At 39.6% G+C, this 26,017-nt stretch overlaps 1 protein-coding gene across 11 annotated transcripts in view; it reads left to right on the plus strand.

Annotated features, from left to right (window-relative positions):
- The window catches only part of PTPRM (protein tyrosine phosphatase receptor type M), a 473,439-nt gene that overhangs the window by 259,710 nt on the left and 187,712 nt on the right, over nucleotides 1-26,017 (plus strand). For all 11 annotated transcript variants that reach the window (XM_062632987.1, XM_062632988.1, XM_062632990.1 and 8 more), the window contains exon 11: nucleotides 1,175-1,277. In XM_062632987.1, the coding sequence (XP_062488971.1) occupies nucleotides 1,175-1,277 (103 nt within the window). The remainder of the gene's footprint in view (nucleotides 1-1,174; nucleotides 1,278-26,017) is intronic.

The raw sequence follows: 26,017 nt of genomic DNA on the forward strand, positions 1-26,017 counted from the left end.
TAGATGCAGCTGCTACTGGGAATGTGAAAAAGACTGGAAAATACACTTGAAAGAAAGACTCATATTGTTGCAGCATTTCATTTGCTAGAGGGGCCCACAGGTTGCTATATTTATGCGGAGCATACTATGAGTAACTTCTTCAGCATGGTACACAAAGTGTCCAGTGGCTGGAAGTTTCAGCTGAACAAACTGAGATGCCAAATAGGTCTCCATATTCATCATGAAGTATAATTAACCATTAGAAGAACCTGCTGGAAAAAAAACATCTTGTCCCCTGCTAAATGTGTTTTATTTTTCAGCATGAATCAGCTTAGGTAAGTTCACTGCCCAGCATTATTCTTGTGGTCAGAAAAAATCATTGTGATGACAGCTTTTTGCTTCTGTAGTCTTTTAATCTGCTAATTGTATATCATCATTAACAACTGGAGTCTAAGGATACAACAGGCTGCTAAACAACCAATTAAGCAAGCAGCCTTCCATCCAATATAATGATAAAATGTGACTAGATGATAGCACTGAAAAAAGTAGCAACAGTAAAAGACAATAACTGAGGCATCGTTTGGTTTTATCCCAACTGTAGTTCCTTAACGAGGACATAGTTTGCAAAAGTGCCATGGAGTATGGCTTCAAATGAAGGTACTCTCTCATGGTGATAATCCTGATTCATTATTGTAAATTATGTCTGTGGTGGATAATGGGCCCAGGACAGTTACAGCACTAGTTAAAATTCCAGGAATGACAAATTCTGAGAGTGCATCCCAATACAACTGACATACTGAGAAAGCTGGGCTCAGTTTCAAAAACTACAGTCACTTCAGCATGCGCATTCGCAGATGTTCTTCTTGAGATAAGTTTTCTGTTTCCAAGTCATGGATTCTCAATACTTTCTGCAAACTTACTCCTGCTAGTGTCTGTTTCCTGTCTTGAAATTGGCAGCATTTGGCGAAATTTCTTTGTTTGGTTTTTCTTTCTTTTCTTCCCCCCCGCACCTCCCTGAAGTTATTTAACAGTGGTCTCACGCTTGTGTTGTAAATGGAAAGCATCTTAGATGTATGATATGGTCTTCATATCTGAAGACGTCTTTAAAATTACCTATTCAAATAAAGATACAGCTCTTGAAAGAAGAAATACAGGAATAATTATTATTTCTGCATCTTTTCTTTTCTTATTCTAGCACCCTCTATGCCACCATATGAACTTGAAACACCTTTGAATCAAACTGACAGCACTGTGACAGTCTTGCTGAAACCTGCACAGAGTAGAGGCGCTCCTGTCAGGTACTGGGGGGAAAATCTTCATAAAATTAAAACCAAATTGATTAATTTCTTGAACATGCTTTTTGGGGATTTTCTACACGGCAATCAGTGTCTAAATTCATGTCTTTATTAGCTCTAATTAAATTAAATAACTGAAGAAAATGAAGTGCTTTGATGTTGAGTGTTTGTGTATTGTTTAAAGGATTTGATCCAGATGCAAGTGGCTTGTTCTTTGAAGATAAGGAACAAAGCCATAGTTCTGTTGTGTGGGTGGCTTCTTTAAGGTAATTGCTTACTGCAATGTTATAAGTTCAAGGGCATATCACATATTTTATGCTGAGCTACTGTCTTTAATATTCAGTCTTCTTGTTTACTTCACAGATTTAAGATAAACTCCTAGTAAGTTAGCCCATTTAAACAATACGTGCTGTAACATTCAGAACGGATTTACATTTAATTGACCATGATAGCAGAAATAGGAGAAAAAAAAATCAACCTGGAAAACCAGTAGTTCATGTTCTTTAGTGTTATATAGTACCTGTTAATGAATTTCCAATTTGCAAAGGTTTATTTCACTGCCAAGAAACATGGTACTGTGTAAGTCCTTCATTGATTGGAACAAAAGATGCCTGCTTTTAGCTGAAGAAAACAAAGGAATGATTAGATTATTTTGAATGCGAACCGGTAATGAGCTCAGTACTGTGAATAAATGAAAATACAGATAAGAGAAATACAGATATTTCAGAGGTTTAGGATGTTTCCCTCTGGCTAACTGTGTATCATTGAAAAAGGTGAATTTTTTTATTACTGGAGGAAGTTTCCATCTGTAGTGTGTGATTGTCAATTATTTTCATTGTGATACTAAGGTCTTTGGTCTGGGAAATATAGACCTGGTAGACACGTATATGTGTGAATGAAAATAAATGTGTTTTGGGTTTCTTCAGAATATTCAATGTTCCATGTAATTAGTGGTTTGGTCTTATTTTTACTATGCAACATATTTATTGCTGCCTTATGTATTATATGAATGAAGCTTTAGGTATGTAGGAAAGGCCATCCTGTTGGTCATTAAGAAAACTTTTTTAAAAGAACATGTGAGACTTTGGGTAACTCTGTGCCAGCTGAGAAAAGAAAAAAAAAAACAAACCAGAAAGCATTTAAAGCAGGTTTAATGAAACTGATTTAGCAAGATAGATTAGAAACAGAATGATACAATATTTGTCTTAATTTATTTCACAAAGCTATAATTTGGTCATTCTAAATTCAAGTATGTGGGTTGAAATAATACCAGTTCAAGTTGTTGTTTAAACACAAATGTATTAGACCATTAATAATAATAATAACAAAAAAAATTCATTCCTTTTATCTGCATCCTGAACTTAAGATGATTGACTTCTACAGCAGTAGTGACACATCAGAAACTTCTGACAGTAGAAAGGAGCTAGTTAGGAGATTAAAGTATGCTAAATGAGGGGCTGAGTGGTTAGGAAAATAGGAGGGAAGATTTAATATAACATGAAGCTGTAGAACTGACAGATGAACACAGAGTGGCAGATTTACCGAGGTCCTTTGCAACAGGTCTTAAAATGAATGCTGACTGCAAACCTACAATGTAAATTCTGAGTGAAGCAGTGTGAAAATTAAAGAATTTCTTAATACCTACAACATTTTATCGTGCATTACATTCTCAAGCACACTGTCATTGCTCAGCTTGTAGAACAGATTCTGCATATGGATTTTATCATCTTAATCTGTATTCATTGGGTATTAAAAGTTTAGTCATACTTCATTTATGCACACCACTAAGCAAGATGCCTTGTCTATTGATTCTGCTACAACTACCAGCTTGGTTAATGCAGATTTTTGAAACTGCACTAAACTTGCAGTCTAAATGATTGTTGTTGTTTTATTGATCAACACATCAGCCATGTCACATAAAACTTTTAAATTCCTGAGATGGATAAGGAGAGCACAAATTCTGCTGTTCAAGTCAACAAAGGCAATACCTGAGGTCATTCAGAATTTCAGCTTTTTTTCTGTGATGAAATTCTTCTTCTCTACTTAGTATGAAACATCCTGGTATCTTACAACTTATTTAGAATCTGCACGCAACCACTACAGCATTAAAGGAGAGAACGGGCAATGCTGATTGTTTAGATGTTGATTCAAAAAGCAGACTTTATAGAATGTTCAGGAAGCCCTGTTTACAATGATAAAGTACACATTAATCATGAAGGCCAAATGGCATTCCAGGTTGTTTTAGAATTCGTAAGACTGGACAAGATTAAAATGTATTTTGTCAGAGTTTTAATACAAAAACTTCAATTTCCATCATGTTTTATGACTGTTGCATTTATTTCAAGGAGATTATTTTGGAATTATATATGTTTAAAGCAGTAATGCATTCAGTAATGATGAGTGTATGTGCTTCTTTAACAGCTGGCTAAGCTATTTTGATTTTTTAGAATTATTGTAATTTGCAAGGCTTTTTTTTTTTTACATCTAAGATGATGGCTTTGTAGAATTGCATAATACATGTCCTTGTATCTGAAGGGGGCCTATAAGGATGTGTGTGTGGGGGGATGGAACATTTTGTTAGGGACTGTAGTGATAGGACAAGGGGTAATGGGTTAAAACTTAAACGGGGGAAGTTTAGATTGGATATAAGGAAGAAGTTCATTAATGTAAGGGTGGTGAGGCACTGGAATGGGTTGCCCAGGGAAGTTGTGAGGTGGTGTTCAAGGCCAGGTTAGACAAAGCCTTGGGTGAGATGGTTTAGTGTGAGGTGTCCCTGCCCATGGCAGGGGGGTTGGAACTAGATGATCTTGAGGTCTTTCCAACCCTAACTATTCTATGATTCCATGATTCTATTGTGGATATTCTGTCTTCTTTTCAAAGGTGTATTTTACAGTAAAGTTCTTAAGAATTTTCATTAAAAGCATGGAAATGCAAATATTTTTTTCTATGAGGGTTCTTCAGTATCTGTTGAGGAACTCACTTTTCCAAGGCAGTATCATTTGTATCTTTTACTTCTTCAGGGCAAGTTAGGCTAAAGTTTGAAAGACCCTGAGGACAAATTGTCTGCAGGTTTATAGAATGGTCAGGTCCTTATACTTCAGCTAAGGACCACTAATTTATTGCAAAGATTTGGCTCATACACAGAAATTAAAACTGTAGTGCTCGCTGACTGCATGTTAGAAAGAGTTTCAAATTGTTTGCCACATTCCATAAGAGGTTCTTCTGACCTCCTCTGAAAAAGTTTTCCTCCAAGCTTTTAGCTTCAGCAGAGAGAAGCAAGTTTTCTCTGTCACATAGCTTTCCAGTTAGTCTTGCCATAATAAAGGTTGAGTGTTTCCACTTCCTTTATCTCGCTTACATAATCAGCAAAATACTGTTGCCACACCACCCTCTTCCTGCTGTTCTGTGCCACATCCTCAAAAAACCTTAGTAGTAAACATCCCAAAGACTTCTGCCCAGATAACACAAGAACGACCTGGACATGGCAGGCACACTGAGAGCAGCAGACAGGGGAAAGGAGCAAGGATAAGAAAGAAAGCAAGACCATCCAGGCTCTACTCTGCCCCCTGGTCTCTCTCACATTACTGACTTTGGCTCAGCTGGATTTGCCCCTTCTAATCAGTTAATGGCTCATTCAGACACCCTTTCTGCTCTTATAGACACCATAGACACTTGGTACTCTTCTGTTCCAGTCTGAAGTGAGAGAATAGGAGGGCCAAGTGTGTCAGCTAGCAACACCCTGGGAATACAATACTTGACATTAAGGATGCCGCGGTGCCTTCTGTGTGGAGTATGTGGTATCTGTCCCACAGCACCTGAGGCTGCAAAGTCCAGACGAGAGAGAGAACTGCAGCAATTGCGAAGTACTACAATTTAAAAGTACCTTAAAGAAAATATGGAGAAGGAAGCAAATAAACTTCAAATTATGTGAGTTGAAAGCTGAGAGTGTGCTAGAGTGAAGACAGTCTGTGTACTTTCAATGCATGCCCTTTATAATCAATGTGCCCAACATCTTCAACATGCATAAATAAGAATAACTCTACTGGGAAAATAAAGCAAACATCTCTTTACTTGAAGTGCTTAGTTTTGAATCATACTTTTAATCTCTCTTCTCTTACTTCTCTTCTCAAGAAGTAATGTATACTGTATTTCATCCTGAAAGGCCATATGAAGTTATTAAGTATTTTGAAGTGCAGCTGAAAACTACCATAGAAATTTCAAACTGCATGTTCTCTAAAGTGATAAGCACTCCTTTCTACTACTTATCAGATAAACACTTCACGATCTGTTCAGACTGTTTGAATTCCAGAGAGATTTACATTTCTTATTGGCCTAATGCAGACCTTTAAAGGCACCTTGTAAATTCTGGGTTCACTGTCATAGGTGGAATTAAGGCCATCTGCACATGATCCCTAGGATAGGAACGGCATGATTTAAAGGAAGATGCATGGTGTAAAGAAACCATTGTCAGCTTAGGTCCAGGACATAATCCTGTAGATGGCTTAGGCGTTTCAACAACATTCGTAGTATGATTCTTAAATGAATGACAGAACACCCGATTCCTACACACTGTCTACTGGTAGGAAGGAGTAAATTAAACTGAGGCAGTCACCTTTGAGATGCAAAGACTCATATGTGATGAAACAGTTCCCTACTTGAGCCACCACACACTCCACACTAAGCAGAGGTCACAGTTGCCTTCCCAGCCCTGCCACACACATTGTGAGGTAGGAGGTCATGTCTAAGGGCCTCATCTCTTTCCTTCAGCATGACAGGTACCATAAGGATTAGCTTTCAGTGACTGCTCTCTTTCTCATAGTCTGAGAGCAGGACTTTACTCCTAGTTCTACATCAGTTAGGGCATGCAATACTGTTTGGACATTTCCACGTAAACGGAGATGGGGTCATCTGAAGCCTGAGAGCTTTTGCAGGACCCTGCAATCCTACAGATAGCCTTCCAGAGAAGTCATTACCTGCCTTTATTCTTGAAACCTGCTGTCTTCACAAAAACGCTCACCTGGTTGGCAGATCAGCAGATTAAATTGTTTTCCTGGCAATCAAGAAATCCAAACAAAAGCGAGCAAGCTAGCCAGGCTGTTTAGAAACCCATGGCAGGTATCACTGAAACTCAAAAATCAGCAGGGCTTCAAGCATTCTGTATACAAAAATTTCAGGATATTTTCTATAACCTTGAAGAGTCCATAGGGGCGTTTTTATTGCTGTTGTAACTACATGACAGTGAAAGGGCTGGGCCTTAATGTTGTAATCCACTTCACAGAGAAGAGGTACTGGTATCTCCATCTTGAGTTTACATGTTGCATAGAGTGCAGCATTAATTCCCATGCATGAATTATAGAGGCAGACATCTTAAGTATGATTGTAAGTTCAGGATAAGTGAACAAATGAGTTTTGAGATGAGAGAATGCTGATTTGCACAATAAGAGATTTGTTACCGTTCTGTGTGGGAAAATAACAGGGCAACAGCACATGCAAATAAAAGCATCGCAACAACATCTGTATTTTTAGCTCCGTCCTCTCACAGTTCCTACCTGGCACATTATGTAATGTGCTAGCATGTTATTCTAATTTCCTTCTATTCCCAGTAACATTTTATGATAATAGGGTAATGAGAAAAAAAGAAAACCTCATCTAGATGCAGATGAGGAGAGAAATATCAAAACTGTACATTAACGAGGAGGTTGGAAAGCTTCCCAATAAAATGAAAAATTAACTTTGGCCTTTCAAGAGCTCACTGATAAAACAGTCTAGATATTTGGTGGATTTATGATAAAGGAATGGTTATGTTGAAATAATGTTATTGTACATGTTCAAGTAGCATTACTAACTCGGTAGTATTCTGAAATGCCATGTTCAAAATATAGCCTTTAGAAATAGAGTGAGACTGCCAGGTCTAAAAAGCATGAAGGGAACTTAACTGTCCATTCTTCGGTTTGCTTGCTACAAGCATCCTTTCTATTGTTTAAGGGTCTGTAAACATAAAGGTTTGAGTTGTATGCTGTAGGGTCAGCTCTTGCCTGCAAATTGTATTTTCAAATCATAGTTTTACAACCTGTAAGGCAGCCAGTAAATTTGTTTGAGGATGTCTGTGATACAGAAGGGATGGGTTTTTATTAATACCCATAATTGTCCTTCTTTATAGCAACAAGTATAATTATTTACAGCAGAAGGGTCAATTTCAGTTTCATTGAGGGAACAGTACAGTAATTGCTTATGCTGTAAAAATGCTGTAATTCTTTTTTGTTATGCAGTAGAACTTGTCCTTGGATTGTTACTGGGACTTGAGTTAGAATTCATGGTATATGTTGTCTGGGCATGCCTGGTGCAGCTTCACATGTTCTGCTGGCTTATTCAGAAATTTCTATGGTCCTTTTACTGTGATTTCTCACATAATCCCTTGGTAAAAGGAGCATCAATTCTTGATTTCTTTATGTAATTATTCATGTCACTGAGAGCCTAGCATGTAATGCTATCTGTCATTTAGCAATATGACTAATAAAAATGAATCTATTATAAATAAAGCAAGCTATAGTGATTCCAGAATAAAAGAGAGAATAGACTATTCCATATCTCCGAAGAGATTATTTTTCAGTTTCATATCTCACCAATAATTTCTTGTGGGTTATGGTTATAATTAACAACCGAAGCATTTGCTGCACTATTATGAGGCGCCGCTTTTTGATTTGGTTTTGGGTATTTGGTTGTGGTTTTTTTACTTTCCTTCTACATGCTGGTCTTAAGTAGAATGCAGTGGAGACCATATCGTTGCATAATTCCTAATGATAGTCATCTCTGAGTTGCTCACCTCTCATACTAGCAGTGTGATAGTCCAGTTCAGCTGGGCTAGTTCTCTGCTAGCATCCTTTGGACCACTGGATCCATCAGCAATTCAACTGGTGAATCATAAACTCTTGGAACTCATACCCTGTTTTGCTGCCTCTGGACGACCAGCTTCAGTCAGAATTGATAAAATATGTTTTTCTTAAGCCTACTTACTGAAATGAACAGCTCAGACTCTCAGTGTGCAAGGAACAAAACAGCGTCATTTCGTCATGATCCTTTTCCATGGAACGGCTACTTAGCGCTCAGCTTAGCCTACTTGAGTTCAGACTTCAGGTGTGTGTATTTACTAGTGAATTTTGTATGCCCTATACCATTCTCTGGTCATGAGGCCAGCTGGCTAAAAACAGTCCATGTACATACTGCAGAGCTCACAGGCCCAAGGATCACCTCTAGATTGCCAGCTGAGAATGGGCCCTGATCATGTCTAGAAATTTTGGGGATCTGGTAGCTGGCTGGTCCAAAGCCCTGCTGGGAACCTTTCAAACCATTTAACAGGGAGGACAGTGTTGCATTTCTGTGTTCAATCTCCTGTTAGACATATAGCTTAGATGCATTTAAGGCAGCCCAGTGTTAGCAAGTGTGAACCGCCACCCCATTCTGAATTATTGCTTGAGTATCTCAGTAAACCAGTAGAAACCTCTAACTAGGAGCACACAGTTTCTGAAGCTTCTCCTGGGCAAGCAAGAGACCTGAAGTTCTTGCTCCTTTCTCATGGGACCTTAAATGTGTTATATTTTAGGTGGTCATTGAATTAAAAGGGAAATAATGGACAAAGAGAGTAATCCATTTGATTAGACAGTTTCCTTTATGAACACTATCCTGTGATTTCTTGTATTTCTGTCTACATGCTAGGCCAGCCTCAGCAGGAGACCACAGTAACACTGCTCAGATGGCTGTGGGGGGGGAGCAGTTTGGTGAAAGACCTCAGGTTGAAAACAGTATTGAACCCTGGCCTCCAGTTTCTGATAACATGCTTAAGTTGTTAGGTTATTGTGGAAAAAGCTGGCATGACTGTCACATCTCTCTTAAGACAGCTCAGCCGTTTATCCTAAGCAGGTGTAGACCTACATGGTAAAGCCCCAAATAAAGTCTGTTTCAGGTCTTTAAATGTAAGCATCCACTTCTGGCTGTGTTTAGGTAGTTCCTCAGTTCTGGACACATTGATCACCCTGTAGAGACAGTATGAGAAGTACAATACCACCTTCATCTCAGAAGTAGCCTCTGTAGTTATAAAGAGATGTGTTTATATCTCCCACAGAGTGTGTAGGGGACAGAAATACTCAAGTGTATTTCTGGGCAGTTGCCTTGAGAGAGGGAGAGAGAAAGGTGTTAACTTAGGGATCATAATGAAAAAGTAGTGAAAATTGCTGATAATTACTGCATTGCATGATTTTAAAAGTGTATTTGGTTTATACATACCTGGGTTCAAACACAGAACAACCAGAGCACTCCTTGAAAAGGTAAGAAAGAGATACTGTTGCCCTGTTTTTACTGCCAGATACTCGTTTTCATTTTACTGTGCCCTGTGGGAGGATTGAAGGGGGAGTATGTGAGTCAGCTACTTTTCCCTGAGTGGCTGTTGTACAGGATTACATGGGGATGTACTTTCTGGAAACATTTTGAAGTCATTTTCTGACAGTGTGTATCACAGTAGCTGTATGTTACTTGGTAGCCATAGTGTTGAGTGACCCATTCTGAATTCCTGTAAAACTGTTAGGAACTGCCAGGCACATATAACCCATTACTGTTTTGGGAGCTTTCACTGTTGATCTTACTGTATATTATGCATGTGCACTTCTTACATCCTTAATGTCAATGTGAAATTAGATTTTCCACTCTGGCTTATCATCTCACTACAGTTCTTTTGTTTTCTTGGAGGTTAGAATCTCGTTGATATTTTTGCTCTCAAGTGCTGGATGCCAGTGTGAGGTATTGCTGCTGCAAAGAATGGAGTTGCATTTAGTAATTGTTTACCCATTTGGCTAAATGAGCACTCAAAAGTCAGTCTTGCAGGTCATACTGGAAAACATAGCTGCTTGGGTTCTGTTAGTTCTGAAGCCTTGGTAATGTTGCAAACAGTCTTTCTGTGTTTTAGCTGTGTCATATACTTGAATTTTTTTTTGTTGTTCTTGAGATTCAGTTGCTTTTCTTTGATAAGTATTTAAATTAACTATGTATTTTGAAGAGGCTCACAAGAGCTCTAAACCAGCGCCATTATTATAAGTAAATGTTCAGTGTGCTGTGTTGTGAAGTACTGAATTATCAACTGAGAGGTGACCTGATAACATTCTGAATGTTTTGTTTATAGATATCAAACATAAATACAACACATTATAATCCATTTGGCAGCAAAAGTAGATCCTACCTGCAGCACTGGATTGGAATGCTGCACAAAAAAATACTGAATAGTCTTCAGGATTAACCTCCTACAAATAGGATGAGATGCAAAGTCTGCTTTTTATGACCTAATAGCAGGGATGCATATTGTAAGATACAGCCTCATATCTGGATATAACAGAGAAGAAAGTGTGTATTGATGACTTGTGGTATGACTGAATCATCAAAACATGGCATGGCTGTGAAATATTCAAATAGACTTTACACCGCAGGTGGGGTTTCCAGCAAAGGTGACAAGCTGTAAAAGCCATTGTACAAGACACTGGCAGGACCTCATGTGAACTCCTGTGCCTAAATCTGATCTACCAAGAAACACAGCAGCAGAGTATTACTGCATAAATGATCAGAGAATTGGCAAACTTGTGTTACATGTGGAGGGACCAGGAGAACTGGACCTGTTTCAGCTACCCAGTTAAAGCCAAGAGAAGACATGATTGTTTTCTAAAAATAGATCAGAGGAGGCAAAAGAACTTCAGGGAGGCAAAAGAACAATTCCAGTTCAGAAAGCATGTGCATGAACATCTCAAATATATAGCCTCTTCCCAGTGGTGAATTGAAGCACTGAAACAGGTACAGATATAAATGTCAAGAAGGTGGTGCTAGATTAAATTTATAGGAGTGATGATGAGGTTGCGGTATTGTGTGAGTTAGTCACATGGCACTGTGATGCCAAAAGTCCCTTTTCAGTTTTCTGTATATGACGCCCCACAAAAAGCACAAACTTTTGTCAAGAAGCTCACACAAACTAGGATTGTGTTCATCAAGGAGCCAAAAGTCAGCAGGGCTTTTTCTCGTCTCAGTTACAACACAGAAGTAATCTGTACCATTTTAATTGCCTTTTCCATAGATCTTTTGGCAATTGTGCATTTTCATACTGCTGTTGACCTTAGGATTTTTATTTCCAGTGCCAAGGCCCTGCTTTTCTTCCAGTATTGTGTTTTATGAGTAAGTTTGTATGAGCCCTTTATTCACCAGCAAACACTAAATAGATGCATTAAAAAAGATTCTCTTAATAATATATAAATATATGGCAGGAGGACTGTGGTTTCCAAGACAAAGTAATTTGGGGGAATTCCTGACGCAGTATAAATAATACTTGACTGACATATTCTGTGTGTACTAAAGTATTTTGATCATGCATTACAAGCAAACAAGTGAATATTTTATTTGGTGTTAAGTGTTATTAAAAGAGACCACAGAATAAAGAGGAATGCTACATGGAAAGGGGAAGGAAAGCTATAGATGTGCTCTGAGTGCAGCACTGTCTTTTCCTGTACTGGATGCTAAAAGAGTATTAATTTTACTGAACATTAACATGAAAACTTTCTTTCTGCTACACTGTTCATTTAAGTAGGAAAGGAAATCACTGGCATTTACAACAAGAATCATGACTCTAAAGCATTGCTAAGTAAAAGCTAATCTGCTCAACTGGATTACATTAAATGACATAAAGAAACATTAGAGTCACTTCCTGGGCTCAGCAACTGAAAGCAGCAACTCTTAGGAGCACTATAAATGCCTCAGCCTGAAACAGTCTCAGAGAGCAGTAGCATAGATGTCTAAGGCATTATAAAAATGTTAAATTTAGGGAGAAATTGCCATGGGGAAATCAGATGAAGGCGAATGAATTAACTGTATTCTCCCATCTAGAGTTGAAGCTGTTTTCAAGATTAGTCTCGTAGGGTAGTAGAAGCACAAGACCAAAATCTCATCTGTATTTAACAGTTGTGCTAATCCTGAACTGTGCAGAATCTTTTATCTGCAGCCAGATTTCCTGTGGGAAGAGCTGTACAATGTCATGCTGCCAAGGTTTCTATGCCATCTAATCCTACCAGAGTTGTTCCCAGAGCAGGAAAGAGGAAGAGTTATACCTTCACTGACAAAAGAAGGTCAGCTTTCTATTTAGCCGCAGAAGTCCTGAGAAACTAGGGATGATGCCACAAAAGCTGACTGGTTTTCTGTATCTGCCTGCATCATTCTGCACTGCTGATTAGAGTGCCCTGTGGAGTCTTTTCGTAGGGAAGAAAGGATGAAAATGAACACAGACAGTAATCTCCATTTCCAAATTGCTGGACCAGGCCCCACTGCATTTAAGTTGTGGAAAGAAGCGATAGCATTGAGAATTTTGTTGTGGGTATTCTTGCTGTGGTCCTGCTCTCCCACATCAGAGTTGGCAGGAGAAAAATGTATCTGTGCCTTGGGTTGCTTAAGTGATAACGCTAGGCTTTTCTGTTCCAACAGCACAGGCATGTGCTGCTTTCCACCAAGTCTTCTGCGAAAGCATAGCATCTGGCAGGAGAAAATGGACAAATGAGACAACATCTTAAACCACCGCAGGGGATCTGCTGGAGCTAGTCTCTCTGTGCTCCATGTTGTATCCCTTAGCTGAATAGATTAAAAACTTCATATCCTCTGTGAGTGCTTTAATGAGCAGTAAACAGTTTTCAAGCTTTGAATCCAAAACCTGTTGAAATTGGCTTGTGTATTCATTCAGCTTCCTCAGCAAATATTTTTCTTTCTGTGCTGCATGCAAACCAGCAGGTTGCAGAGCATCATTGAAAAAGGGAGAAAATAAACATTCTTCCTCTACTTATAAATTGCTCATTTTAATACATCTTTTTGTTTAAGTCCCCAGCCCAATTCAGTAGTGAGTTTCCAGTGCACAGCTTTGTAGAATATGGAAAGTTCTCTTTATTTTAGTGTTAATATTGTCATTAATCCGTTAGCCAATCTCCTGTTCTACATGCTACTTCTTCATTTCTATGTAATATACAATTTCCTTGATCAATTTGCATGTGTATATTATTTTGAATTCATAAATATGAGCAGTGCAGCTTGCCATGGTTACACACGTGAACGTTGTTGCATTTGCGTAGTGTCCACACCTCACGGACACTCTCCAGGGCACAGTCACAGGCAGGGCACAGCACTGCAGGAGTGTATGGTTTATTAGAAAGTATTGCAGTAGAATATTGCTTACTTGTAATAAGTTTTTCTCAGTGGAAGTGATTTGTTTCTAATTTGTTTCTAATTTTGTTGTGATTTTAAATATATAAGCTGTAGGTTTGTTTTTCTTACCTTTTGCAGACTGTATCTCTACGAATTTGCAGAGAACAGAATGTAAACCACTGTCCCAGGATGCGGCATCTCATATAATAAACATAAATTGGGAATTGAATACAGGAGAATGAGCAATAGTGTATCTTGTCATCTTTCTATTCTTTAAGAAAATCACATTATTTCTCAACGTATTTTTTTTCATTATTCTTATACTCCATTTTTGTGCAGCTACTGATCTTCAGTGCCACTGAGGAAGAGACCTGGCGTCTGCAGGTGGCCCTGGATGTCTTTAAAAGTAGAAATCCTGCAGGCAGGCTTTTGCATTTTGCCTCTTTTTCAGTTACTCCATTCCTTTTAATTCCAGTACAGTATTTTATCATATTATATCCAGCAAGCCTGAACATTGTAGAATGATAACAACATAGTATAGTATTTCTTAAAAAAAATACTTGATTCTCAAAACTGTTTAGTGGAGATGACATGACACACACAGCCCCTGTAAATTTAAAGAGCTAGGAGTGTCCCAGTTAGGTGGGAGCCTGCCTTCTTGCTTTCTTGAGATTCCAAGTGAGCCGGTCATTTCGACCTTGCTAGATCTGTTCTCTACCTACTTTATGAAGACTGGGTGATAGCATTGTGTCATGTCTGTAGTAAGAAAAATAATTAGTTTGTTTCTTCCTTGCACCCTGGCTTACATAGCAGGAAGGAACCAGGTGGAATCTAATGGTTCAGCTACTGCCAATGACTTTGGTGGAGCTGGCAGTGTGTTGTAATCAATCTTTCCGTTCTAGTCAGAAGCAGAGCTACAATTTGCATGCAGTAATGAGCTTTCTTTGAATGTCAGAGACAGGCTTACATTTTCAGAAAGGCTACTACTGATTCTGATAGGATGGGCTGTGTGATCTCACGTGTTGTTGCATATTGGTTTGCTTGTGTTCAGAATTTTGGAATTTCCTTTTGTTTCGTCCTTGTCGATCTGTACGTCAGTGCCATTGTGCATCAATACTTTCTTTCTCTGTGACAGATTGAAAGGAAAGGATCAATCAGCTCTGCCATTGCTTTTAGTTTTGAATATTTGCTTCAGATCCCCTCTAACTTCATTCTTTTTTGGACTAAATTATTTTAGACAGTTTTGCTTTCTTTGAGTTCTTTTAATCTGTGACAAGCCTTTACTCCTTTTTTCATTCTTTCTAGTTGTTTTATAAATTGGCTTTGGCAACCTGAAAACTTGTGAGTTAAATGGTGTAATATTGGCTTATAAAAGTACCTCGCTTGCTGTACCAAGATATTCTTATCTTGTATTTATGAACTTAGCTTTTTTTTTCCTGTTCCTTTTAAAAAGAAATTAAGCAAAGAACATAAAGCTGATTAAGAAGCTTTGAAATGGTCTTTGGATTGTTCCAAATGTCATAAATGTAAATTCATTGAAAGTATGTTTTCTGGCTTGGTACCAAAATATGTTGCCATAGTCTGAGCAAATTTTGTTGAAATAGAAAATACTTTTAATAAAAAACACAGTTCTTCAGACAATGAAAATCTTATTTTATGATATAATGGCACATTTTAGCCTGCAATAATAGATAAGATTGCTCAGTTCTTATGATTCACTACTACACATAGGATTTCAAGGTCGTATTATTTACTTTGGGCTAACTTACAGTTGTGCTTTTTCCCAATCTGGTCTTGTTCTATTAAGTTTTTGGTAATTCACTTGACCTTACACTCAGGTAAATTGAGCACATGAAGAGAAATGTATTCATTAAGAAGTCTTTATTTATATTTCATTGCTGGTATTTTGTTTAAAAAAAGCCTTGGCTTCCTAAGATGGTAGGACCACATCTGCTATAGTTTGGTGCTGAGAAACTGCCAATCTGACTGAAACGAACACTTTTAGAATCAGCTGCTAGTTCTTATTGATTTTTTATACCAAATAAGGTGATCATTTTGCATACTGTGTGTGATATCTAACCTTTCATTATAAGTGCTGTGTCCTTGTCCTTGTTACAAATTTCTAATTACTGAATTGCAATGACATCAAAGAAAAAAATCACTCAGATAAAGAAATCTTTAAATTAGTTAAGTCAAAAATATCATCAGCAAAAATCTTTCATCTTGACCTAATTTACTTGAAATTCTATGCCTGATGTGAAGATTAATAACAGGTGGCCTTTTAGGGAGCTTTACTTTAATGTTCTGGTTGTTCTTTTATTATCCCAAACCTCTATAACTAAAGGATTTTTTCACCGTGCCCTTTGTTCACAAGATGGGCCTGTAATTGAGTTCATATTTCTCACCCAACCTTTCAGATGTAATTAATATTTTATTATATCAGATTTTATCACTGAATAACTGAGCAGCAGGGTATTGAGCCACACGCACACTCCCACATGCACGTGCACACACAAAAGTGATAGTGACTTTGTGATGCCAGGCAAGTTCCATGTAATGAGTTATGGTTGAGAGAATACAAAATACATTCATGGTACCCGGCTAATATTTGAAAGCAGTTTAGGACTGATCTTATCTTTATCACACCAGGACAAAGAGAAATTAAACTTACAAGAATGAAATATTCAACAGTGTGTTATTATAGCAAACATATGGCACCTAACAAAAATTGTCTGTGCAAGACCAGTTATTATCTCTTTTCATTATTATACTTTATGAGCAAGAACTGTTAACGTCATGCACTTTTTGTGCTAAGAGAGAGTTACACACTGTTTTCTGAGCTTTGTAAGCAAGAACAGCTCCACAGCATGACAGATGTAAAACTCTGAGCATTGAAGTTGATACACTATTTGTTCCTTAAACTGGAGTAAGCCAAAATGCCTTCCTTTCACTGCACTGCATACTGAGGGGGTCTTTGTTACTTTAAACTATTCTGATGGAAAGGAGGTGGGTTTAATACAAGTTTTGAAAAATGGAGGCAATCTTACCATGTAAATAACTGTAAACAAGATTGGAGAGAAATATTTGCTAAACCTATGTAACTGATGATCAGTGTTTTTTTGTTATAAAAACATCACACATAATTTGGGACTAACTGGCATTCCTATTCCCTGCACAATTTTACAGAAATCTCCCTCTGGCTGTCCCTCTGTGGCTGTCCCTCTTTTCCCTTGCATCCCTCTCACCCTGCTCCTCTTTCCCACCCCTGCTTGGAACAGGCAATTGACGAAAAAAAAAATACTCAAGACAGAGGTCACCATCAGGATGGTGTAGAAGAAGGTTTTTACTTGAAACGGTTTGTTCATTCTTTGATATCAACAGAAATAGCCTCTTGAAATGTATCTATGCAACATTTCTTAACATTATTTTTACTGTTTGTACAAAGCAAAGTCACCCAGATAATGAGTGACCCATCTTAGGTGGGTTATAGAGATGAAGAAGAGCTAAGCCTTTTCAGATGGCCAGGAGAGGAATTACAGTGTTTCCAGTTACTGAAAGCCTTAGTCTTACTGTGGTAGGAAGTATGGTCTGGAAGATACAGCACTGGAACTCAATGCAGATGGGAATATTCTTTTATTTCTGGTGCATGTAGGGACAATTTATGCAGTGTTCTGCAAATCCACATATCACGCCATCTCCATTCTTATCTCTAAAATTAAAGTAAATGAAAATAGCATTTTCCTCTAAAGAAAAAGAGAAGAATGTATCTATGTATGGTTCTGAAAAAGTTGGCAGTGGTGAGGACTGTCATAATAAGCAGCTGTATGTATAGCTAACTGTCTGGAGGGAAACTTTTTTACTTACCTCTTCCATGATGCAACCTATCCTAGTGGAAAGTCCTGCCTACAGCAGGGTGGTTGGAACTGGATGACCTTTAAGGTCCCTTCCAAAACAAACCATTCTGTGATTCTGTGATGCCCACCAGAAGATCTCAGAATAGTGGCTTTGTGGAATGTTTTGTGGAATTATCCTCACAATCTGCTCCTGGTTTCCACTTATCTTAAAGCCGTGTTGTGAGCAGACTACAAAAGAAGTAGAATGCATCACTATTTTATATTGCTCTGTAGTGAAGTCAGTCTAAAAGCCCTGGAGAATCTGAAGCCTCAGGTTAGTTCAGTTTAGACCAGCATCACTTAAGTGAGTGATACTGCTGCTTGGGCTGTAAATTAAGAGCATAAAGCCTTGTGGAGTGAGATCAATAGTGTCTGGTGTCTAGAGGGACTGAGCCCTTATACTCAGTAGGAATAAAAACTTGTTCACTGGTAAAATGAAGAAAAGAAGTACTCCTTGGCTTGTGTGTGCTATGCAACATATCGAAGATAAGAAACTTTCTGGAACATAACTAAGTTAAAGTTTATACCTGACTTTATCTTGGTTTCAAAAAAAAACAAAAAACAACGAATCTTATTTATCATGTTGTTCACCTGTCTGTATGTTCCTTTCTTCCCGCATTAATTTTGGACCTCTCAGAAGCTTTCAGACACGTATGAAATAAATTAAAATTTGCATGAATAGTAAGTTTCTCCCACACTTTGGAATCTCTGGATACAGAGGGAAGACTGACATTAGCAGATTAGCATCTGATGAAGGATAGGCTGTGTTACAGTATGAACTAGTTAGTTCATTTCATTTGGTCCATCAGTAGAGAGCTACAATTCACATACCATCAAACCCGTATGTAGCTCAGAAGCAGCCACAGCATGTGTTGCCTCTTTTCCAGCCAATATTTGGGAGATACTAAAAGGAGCTTAGCATATTGAGGGTGGGAGCTGGGTATCACAGGCAGTGTGTGGAATATAGATAAGACTATGGCATGTTCTTGGGCATGCATTCTCAACTTCTTGCTGTAAAACTCGTACCATCTTAGTCTATTTATAAGGCTTTGAAGCATCTTCTGTTCCAAGTGGCATTTAAAGAACCCGGTACTGAATCAATGTATAATGGGATGCTCTTATCACATATACGTTGAAGAGATATCAGCAAAGAAGTTTTATGTTTGCCAAAAATATAATGGTGACATACCTATTAGAAAGGCTACCAGATTGGTATACCGGAGTTATTTATGGGAGAAGCCAAGTATCAGTTTATAGAAGAATTAAAAAAAATAGTAGATCAACATGAGTGTAAAGAGATCTTGTAGCAGTCATTCTTGAATAAACAACCCCCTGAATCTTACGAGAGTATGTGTGATTTCATAACTAAAATAAGAAATCTAGTAATTTTATTAATGTGTACCTTTGTAAAAGGTGTTTCATAATACAATTATGAAATCAAACACCTTTAAAAACGTATTTCATGTAGTTCATAAAAAAGTAGCTGACTGTAAGCTGTTAAAAAAAATGTTTTATTTAAAGTATATCTGTATTAGACAGAATTCCATTTTTATTCTACCTTTCTTCCTACTACCTTTTCTTTCACTTCTTGCTTATCAAAGATAAAGATACATCTCAACCTGTTTCCAATCTATTTTCTGTTCTTTTATTTTCCTGTTATTTTCTTCTTCTCTCCTTCTCTGTATTCCTACCTGTGTAGTCCTTTGTATTAAATATTTCAATATTTTTATCTGGGTTTTTTTTCTCTGTTTTTATTTCTTTTTTTGCATACACATTTACTTATCTACACATTAAAACTATTTAAATGTCTCCTTGCAGTCTCTTAATTCTAAATAGCCAAATTTTCTCTTGCCTTATAGTAATTGCACCTGTAGAAAATGATGTAGAAGTCAGTGTGAAACACATTACAAATAGGTTAAATTTTATTACATTCACTTAATTCTGTGCAAGACTACAGAATTTGTACAGAAACTATATATTTTCTTGGCATTTGTGAGTTTGCAGAGAAAGAAGCCAAATGCATAAATCCATATTAAGTATGGAAAACACAAGCCACAGAGAGGTTGTTAAGTGGTTCAGAAGAAGTATGTTTCTGATCACAGAATTTTGTAGCCTTCAATATTTTAGAGCTGGTGCGGTTTTTTTTTCCAGTAGAAGAAATAATAATGAAAAACTTTATCTTCAAAATGACAAAAGGACATATATGCTTATCTTTATAAAAAAAGGGAAGAATTATGTGGTTATTTTGTATTATGGAGCTGCTAATACATTGTGCCTCATCGAAGTGATTGTATCAGTACAGAATGTAGTCAGTCCCTTGAAGAATGGGCGTGGGGAAACTATTTCAAGATTAAGGAATTTCAGGTGTAGAAAAGTATGTTGAGACATAGTTGTGTCCTTTTCTTCCTGTTTGTACTGTTTCTGACAGTCTCTTACACTTGCATACCAGTATGATAGTATCAGTCCCAAGCGTTCTGGGGCATCACTATTTAAATAATTAGGAATAATTAACCATGTGGGGCTGTATAGCCAGTGAGAAAAACAGAAAAAACAAACAAAACAAAAACAAAACAACAAACAAAAATAAACCCAACCCATCAGTATTTATCATGGATTTGGGGGTTGGAAGGGTTAAGAGAACAATTTTGACTCCATTGCCAGTCAGCAAACCTCAGTGAATAGCAGAGCAGTCTCTTGCGCCACAGTCGTTGTTGGCTTTATGTCTAACTATCACTTACAAACATGTTAATCAAGTAGTTCTTATCAATTTTACCATGCTGTTTCAGCAGTAAACTAATACTTGCTTTGAATAAGGCTAGATTAGCATGTGTATTGAATTTATTGATTTTTGCAAAGGATGGATGGGGCAAAGTTAAAACTGCAGTCCAGCAGCACACTGAATGTTGTAAAACAGAATACAGATTATCTACTGCCTCTTACATGTTGATAATCTTTTATTATCCTGCTAAAGCAAAAATATTACAAGCTGAAATCCTTAAAAGATTTTTTTATTCCTCCCTTATTCTCTGTCTGATTTGTTTACTAACAAAACAAAGTTATATTTTGAGTCATCATTTATGATAATTGAATACAAAGGCAGAAACATTTCATGAATGGTACATGGTTTCCTGCAATGACAAGCCTGAAGATCTGCTGGACATTCTCTGTCCCTGGGCTTAGATTCTCTAAACCAGTGAACCTGTATACCAAGTAATAAGGCAAAAAATTAAATGCACTGTGTCATCAGGACTAAGTGACACCCATCTTGCCAATGGAAGGTGGAAGAAGTGTGCCTCATTGTCTCCTTTTCCTTTCTTGCAGTTTTTCTTGTAAGAATTTTTGGAGCCCAGACTCTGATGTCTCCCTTAAATCCTTGTTCAGACTTGTAAAAGAGGAACTTATCCGTTCTTCTGTGTTTGGAAAAAAAAAATTTAAATCCATGATGAACTTATGGTGGCCATTGCTTTACCACTTTCAGAGCTCACCTGACTCCTCTGCAATTATGATGTTGTGTAGTAAGTGTTTCCCTCTTGAGGGAACTGAATTCATTGTCATATCCTTCCCTGGTGACTGTTCTTGGAGGAAAGATCAGGCAAAATATGTTTAACTTCCAGTGACATAATGCTCCCCATATGAGAACCATCAGGATTTCCTGTATAAAGAAGTGCTAAGGAGAGTTTTGATTGGATGTATTTTTGCCAGAAAATCCCTTTTGTAAATACTGACTTTTAAGTCTTGGAGACTGTCCATACAAAAGAGTTGGGCAGTCACAAAGCAGCTTAGGAGTTTTACATGAAAAACAAGAAACCGTTCCCCAATGGACTTGGTTCTGTGAAGATAAAGCCTATTAGGACACCTGAGAGTTTACATTTGGCAGTATCTCAAGGGGCTGAACCTAAGCTGTCTTATCTCCTCCTTTACAGCTGTTTAGGAATTTCTGCTTTGATTTAATTGAGAAATAGGGGCCCTTGCATGACAGTGGAGGTGCTGTATAATATTTGACCCTCTCATGTTCACTTCAGGTCTGATTCAGAAAGATTTGTGTCTTTCTCCAATGTGATTTTTCCCACGGGCTGAAAATTTCAAGTGCCAGTAATAGTTTTTCCCAAGAACAAAGACAGACCATGCCTTGGAGGATCTAACCAGACTTATCTCTTGACTTGCAAAGCCAGTAAATAAAGCCAGGTATGAAAGAATCACTCCATTCAAGTTTCAACAAGCTACCAGCACAAAGTATTTTTGTTTTCACAAAGGGACTTCCTAGTCCCTTTCTTACACTTTGGAAGCACCAACTGTCCTACAGACATAGAAATCTGCTAGACTGTGGAGCTTTGGTTTGCATAAAACCTCCTGACTTCAAGTAAAGATGCAAACAGAACGTTACAGGATTTTAAAACCATTTACTCACAAAAAGAAAAGGCAATACACCTTTAATGCTGGCATGTCAAGCACTTAAATGCAAGAATCCTGACTGCTTCTGTGTTGCCACTATTATTTGTAATGTTGCCTACTTCTTTTTTCCTGGTTATAAATTAGATCTTAGTATATTACTTTAACAATGCTTGCCTCATTGCTGGCATTGGTACAGCAGTCTTAATTTGGAGGGTTGGTTTGGTCTGGTTTTGTTTACTGTAAATTCTGTATTTTTATATCTGAATCTTATGTTCATGCAGGGCTCTCTGGCTTCACATCTGTACTGAAAATGACTGCACATGGAGTGTATTTTGTTCAGTATATGTTTTGCCACAACTCCAGAAGTAGTGGCAAAGCCTATGATGGTGAGACACCTGATAAATCTGGGATTGTCATTCTGTTTGCCTGATAGCTGTAGATTATTAATTCCTGTCCTTTAAAAAGTAATTTCCCTCTTCCATTTCATGATATGGTTTACATATTATTCCCAGTACTATAAAATCATAAGTTATAGATTAATTACAAGAATATAGTGCAGTATAAGGGCAGGAAAAAATAGATCAAAATAGTCAATTTTAATCCGTATAGATAGATGTGTTATGAACACATCAGAGACAACTAATGACATGAAGAGATGAAGAGGAAGTTATGTTGAAGATTAGATTAAAAAATTGTCCATTGCTGAGGTGAGCAGCTCGAGAGAGGACGCCTTCAACACCGGAGCGGGGGAGAATCCGCGTCCAGGAGCCTCAACTCGGAGCGACGAGAGCCACCGAGGGAGCATCAAGTCCTCCACAGGACCCGCCCGGGAGCCGGCAGCTCAGCTGACGAGAGCGAGCAGCTGACTCACGGGGGGGGGGGGGGGGGGGGGGGGGGGGGGGGGGGGGGGGGGGGGGGGGGGGGTGCCAGGAGGAGCAGCACCAGCCCTGAGTAGATAAAAACCTGCAGTGCAGGGCTTGGGGTGCAGAAAGTGCCTACACTGGTCTGGTGAGGGAATGGTGCACAATGGGCAGGGCTGCACTCGGTGCTCCCTGGTGGAGGTGCTCCTGCAGCAGGGGCTGAGCTGCGGGATGCTGTTAATGGGCTGCGAGATGTCAGGGAAGCTGGGAGGAAGCAGGAATGCTTGCTCCACGCCCAAACTGTGCAGGGGCCTCAAGCATCCGCTGTAGTTTATGGAGAAAAGAAGGAGGCTGTTAACCCAGGAAGCTGGGAAATAGTAACAAAAAAAAACAACGCAAAAAGGAGGAAGAGGACAATTAAAAGCATGAGGTTTCCTCCTAAATCCCCTGTCCCCACTCAGAACTGCTCTGCAGTTCTACACAGGGCTGATGAGGAAACATCCTCACACCAGAAACAAACAGCTGATGCCCTGGTAAAGAAGATCTCTACTGGTACTGCGAGGAAAAAGCAGCAGGTCGTAGCAGTAGGGGACTCTACACTGAAAGGGACAGAAGCACTTGTCTGCCGTCCAGACCCCCTCTCAAGGGAGGTGTGTTGCCTACCGGGGGCATGGAAAAGGGCTGTCTGCTCTAGTAAGTCCCACTGACTACTATCCACTTCTAGTGATCCATGTGGGTGCTAGTGATATAGATAGTAGTAGCCTGGGGAACATAAAGAAGGACTACAGAGCCCTGGGAGAGGTGGTTAGGGGCTCTGGAGCTCAGGTGGTCTTTTCATCAATTCTCCAGGATACAGGGGAGGACCTAAAAAAAAGCTAGGAGGATTGGCCAGGTTAATAACTGGTTAAAAGGGTGGTGTCATAGTCAGGGGTTTGGGTGCCTTGAACATGGGACCCAAGTTTGTAGGCCAGGTCTAGTGGGGGCTGGTGGAGCTGGTCTGATAAAGTAAAAGAGCAGTTTTGGTAGGAGGCTTGCCAGGCTGGTCAAGGAGGCTTTAAAATAGATGTGTTGGGAGAGGGGGGCATCATTCCATCCCAACACACCCAGTCAGTTGCCAGAACCTATAATAAATGCTCAGAGCAATGTAGAGATGTCCCAGCTGCTCCAGCCAATGAGCCGGCTTCAGTTGGAGCTCGCTCAGATGCCTCTATGCAAATGCCTGTAGCATGGGGAACAAACAAGAGAAATCGGAGATGTGTGCACGTCTACGGGAGTATGATATAATAGGTATTACAGAAACATGGTGGGATGGCTCCTGTGCCTGGAGTGTTGGAATGGAAGGTTACAGGCTCTTTAGAAAAGACAGGCCTGGCAGGCGGGGAGGGGGTGTTGCCCTTTATGTTAGGGATAGGCTGGAGAGTATGGAACTCTGTCTGGGGACAGGTGAGCAGTCCACAGAGATTTTGAGGGTCAGGGTTAAAGGGAATATAGCGATGGGAGACATTACTGTGGGCATCTGTTACAGACTGCCTGATCAAGGAGAACCTGCGGATGAGGCACTCCACAGACAGATAGGAAAAGCCTCACACTTGCAGGCCCTTGTTCTCATGGGGGACTTCAACCACCCTGGTATCTGTTGGAGGAACGGTACAGCCCAGCACAAGCAATCCAGGAGGTTCCTCGATTGTGCAGAAGACAACTTCCCTCTGCAAGTAATAGCGGAGCCGACAAGGAGAGGTGCCATGCTTGACCTTGTGCTTACCAACAGGGAAGGGCTTGTTGGAAATGTGATGCTCCAGGGCAGCCTTGGTTGCAGCGATCATGAGATAGTCGAATTTGAGATCCTGGCCTGGAGTTCGAGAGAGCAGACTTTGGCCTCTTCAGGAACCTGCTTAGGAAGGTTCCATGGGATACAGCCCTAGAGGGTGGGGGGGCCCAAGACTGTTGGATGGTATTCAAGGATCACCTACTGCAAGGTCAGGAGTGTTGCATCCCAACTATGAGGAAGTGCAGCAGGAGGGCCGGGAGACCTCCTTGGATGGATAAAGAGCACCTGAGGAAAATTCAAATGAAAAAAGAGGCTAATAAAAGGTGGAAGCAAGGACAGGTGGCATGGGAAGAGTACAGGGATGTTGTCTGGGAAGCTAGGGACCAGGTTAGGAAAGCTAAGGCCCAGTTAGAATTAAACTTGGCTAGGGATATTAAGGATAACAGGAAGGGATTCTACAGGTACGTAGCAAATAAAAAACAGACTAGGGAGAATGTAGGCCCCCTCAGGAAGCTCTCGGGAGAACTGGCTACACAGGATTTGGAGAAGGCTGAGGTTCTGAATGACTTCTTTGCCTCCATCTTCACTGGCAAAGGCTCTGACTGCACCACCCAAATCTTGGAAGGCAGACGCAGGGACTGTGAGAATGAAGACCTTGGGCCCACTGTAGGAGAGGAACTGGTTCGAGACCATCTTAAGAACCTGAATGTACAGAAGTCCGTGGGACCTGATGAAATCCATGGGTCCTGAAGGAGCTGGCAAATGAAGTTGCTAAGCCACTGTCCATCATATTTGAAAGATCATGGCAGTCAGGTGAAGTTCCTGATGACTGGGAAAAGGGAAATATAACCCCCATTTTCAAGAAGGGGAAAACGGATGACCCGGGGAATTACAGAGCAGTCAGTCTCACCTCTGTGCCTGGCAAAATCTTGGAGCAGATTCTCCTGGAAGGCATGCTAAGGCACATGAAAATCAACAAGGTGCTTGGTGACAGCCAGCATGGCTTCACTAAGGGGAAATCCTGCCTGACCAATTTGGTGGCCTTTTATGATGGGGCTACAGAACTGATGGACAGGGGTAGAGCAGTTGATGTCATCTACCTGGACTTGTGCAAAGCATTCAACACTGGCCGGCATGACATCCTTGTCTGTAAATTGGAGAGACATCAATTTGATGGATGGACCACTCGGTGGATAAAGAACTGCCTGGATGGCCACACACAAAGAGTTGTGGTCAATGGCTCAATGTCCAGCTGGAGACCAGTAATGAGTGGTGTCCCTCAGGGATCGATGTTGGGACCGGCCTTGTTTAACATCTTCGTCGCTGACATGGACAGTGGGATTGAGTGCGCCCTCAGCAAGTTTGCCGATGACACCAAGCTGTGTGGTTTGGTTGATACACTGGAGGGAAGGAATGCCATCCAGAGGGACCTCGACCCGCTTGTGAGGTGGGCTGATGCCAACCTCATGAAGTTTAAGCATGCCAAGTGCAAGGTCCTACACCTGGGTCAGAGCAATCCCAGGCATAGCTACAGACTGGGCAGAGAAGAGATTCAGAGCAGCCCTGTGGAGAAGGACTTGGGGGTGTTGGTTGATGAGAAAATGAACATGAGCCGGCTTCAGT

This window comes from Pezoporus occidentalis, unplaced genomic scaffold, assembly GCF_034315485.1.
Source record: "Pezoporus occidentalis ecotype Australia unplaced genomic scaffold, CSIRO_AGI_Poc_V1 ctg4, whole genome shotgun sequence".
NCBI classification, from domain to species: domain Eukaryota; kingdom Metazoa; phylum Chordata; class Aves; order Psittaciformes; family Psittacidae; genus Pezoporus; species Pezoporus occidentalis.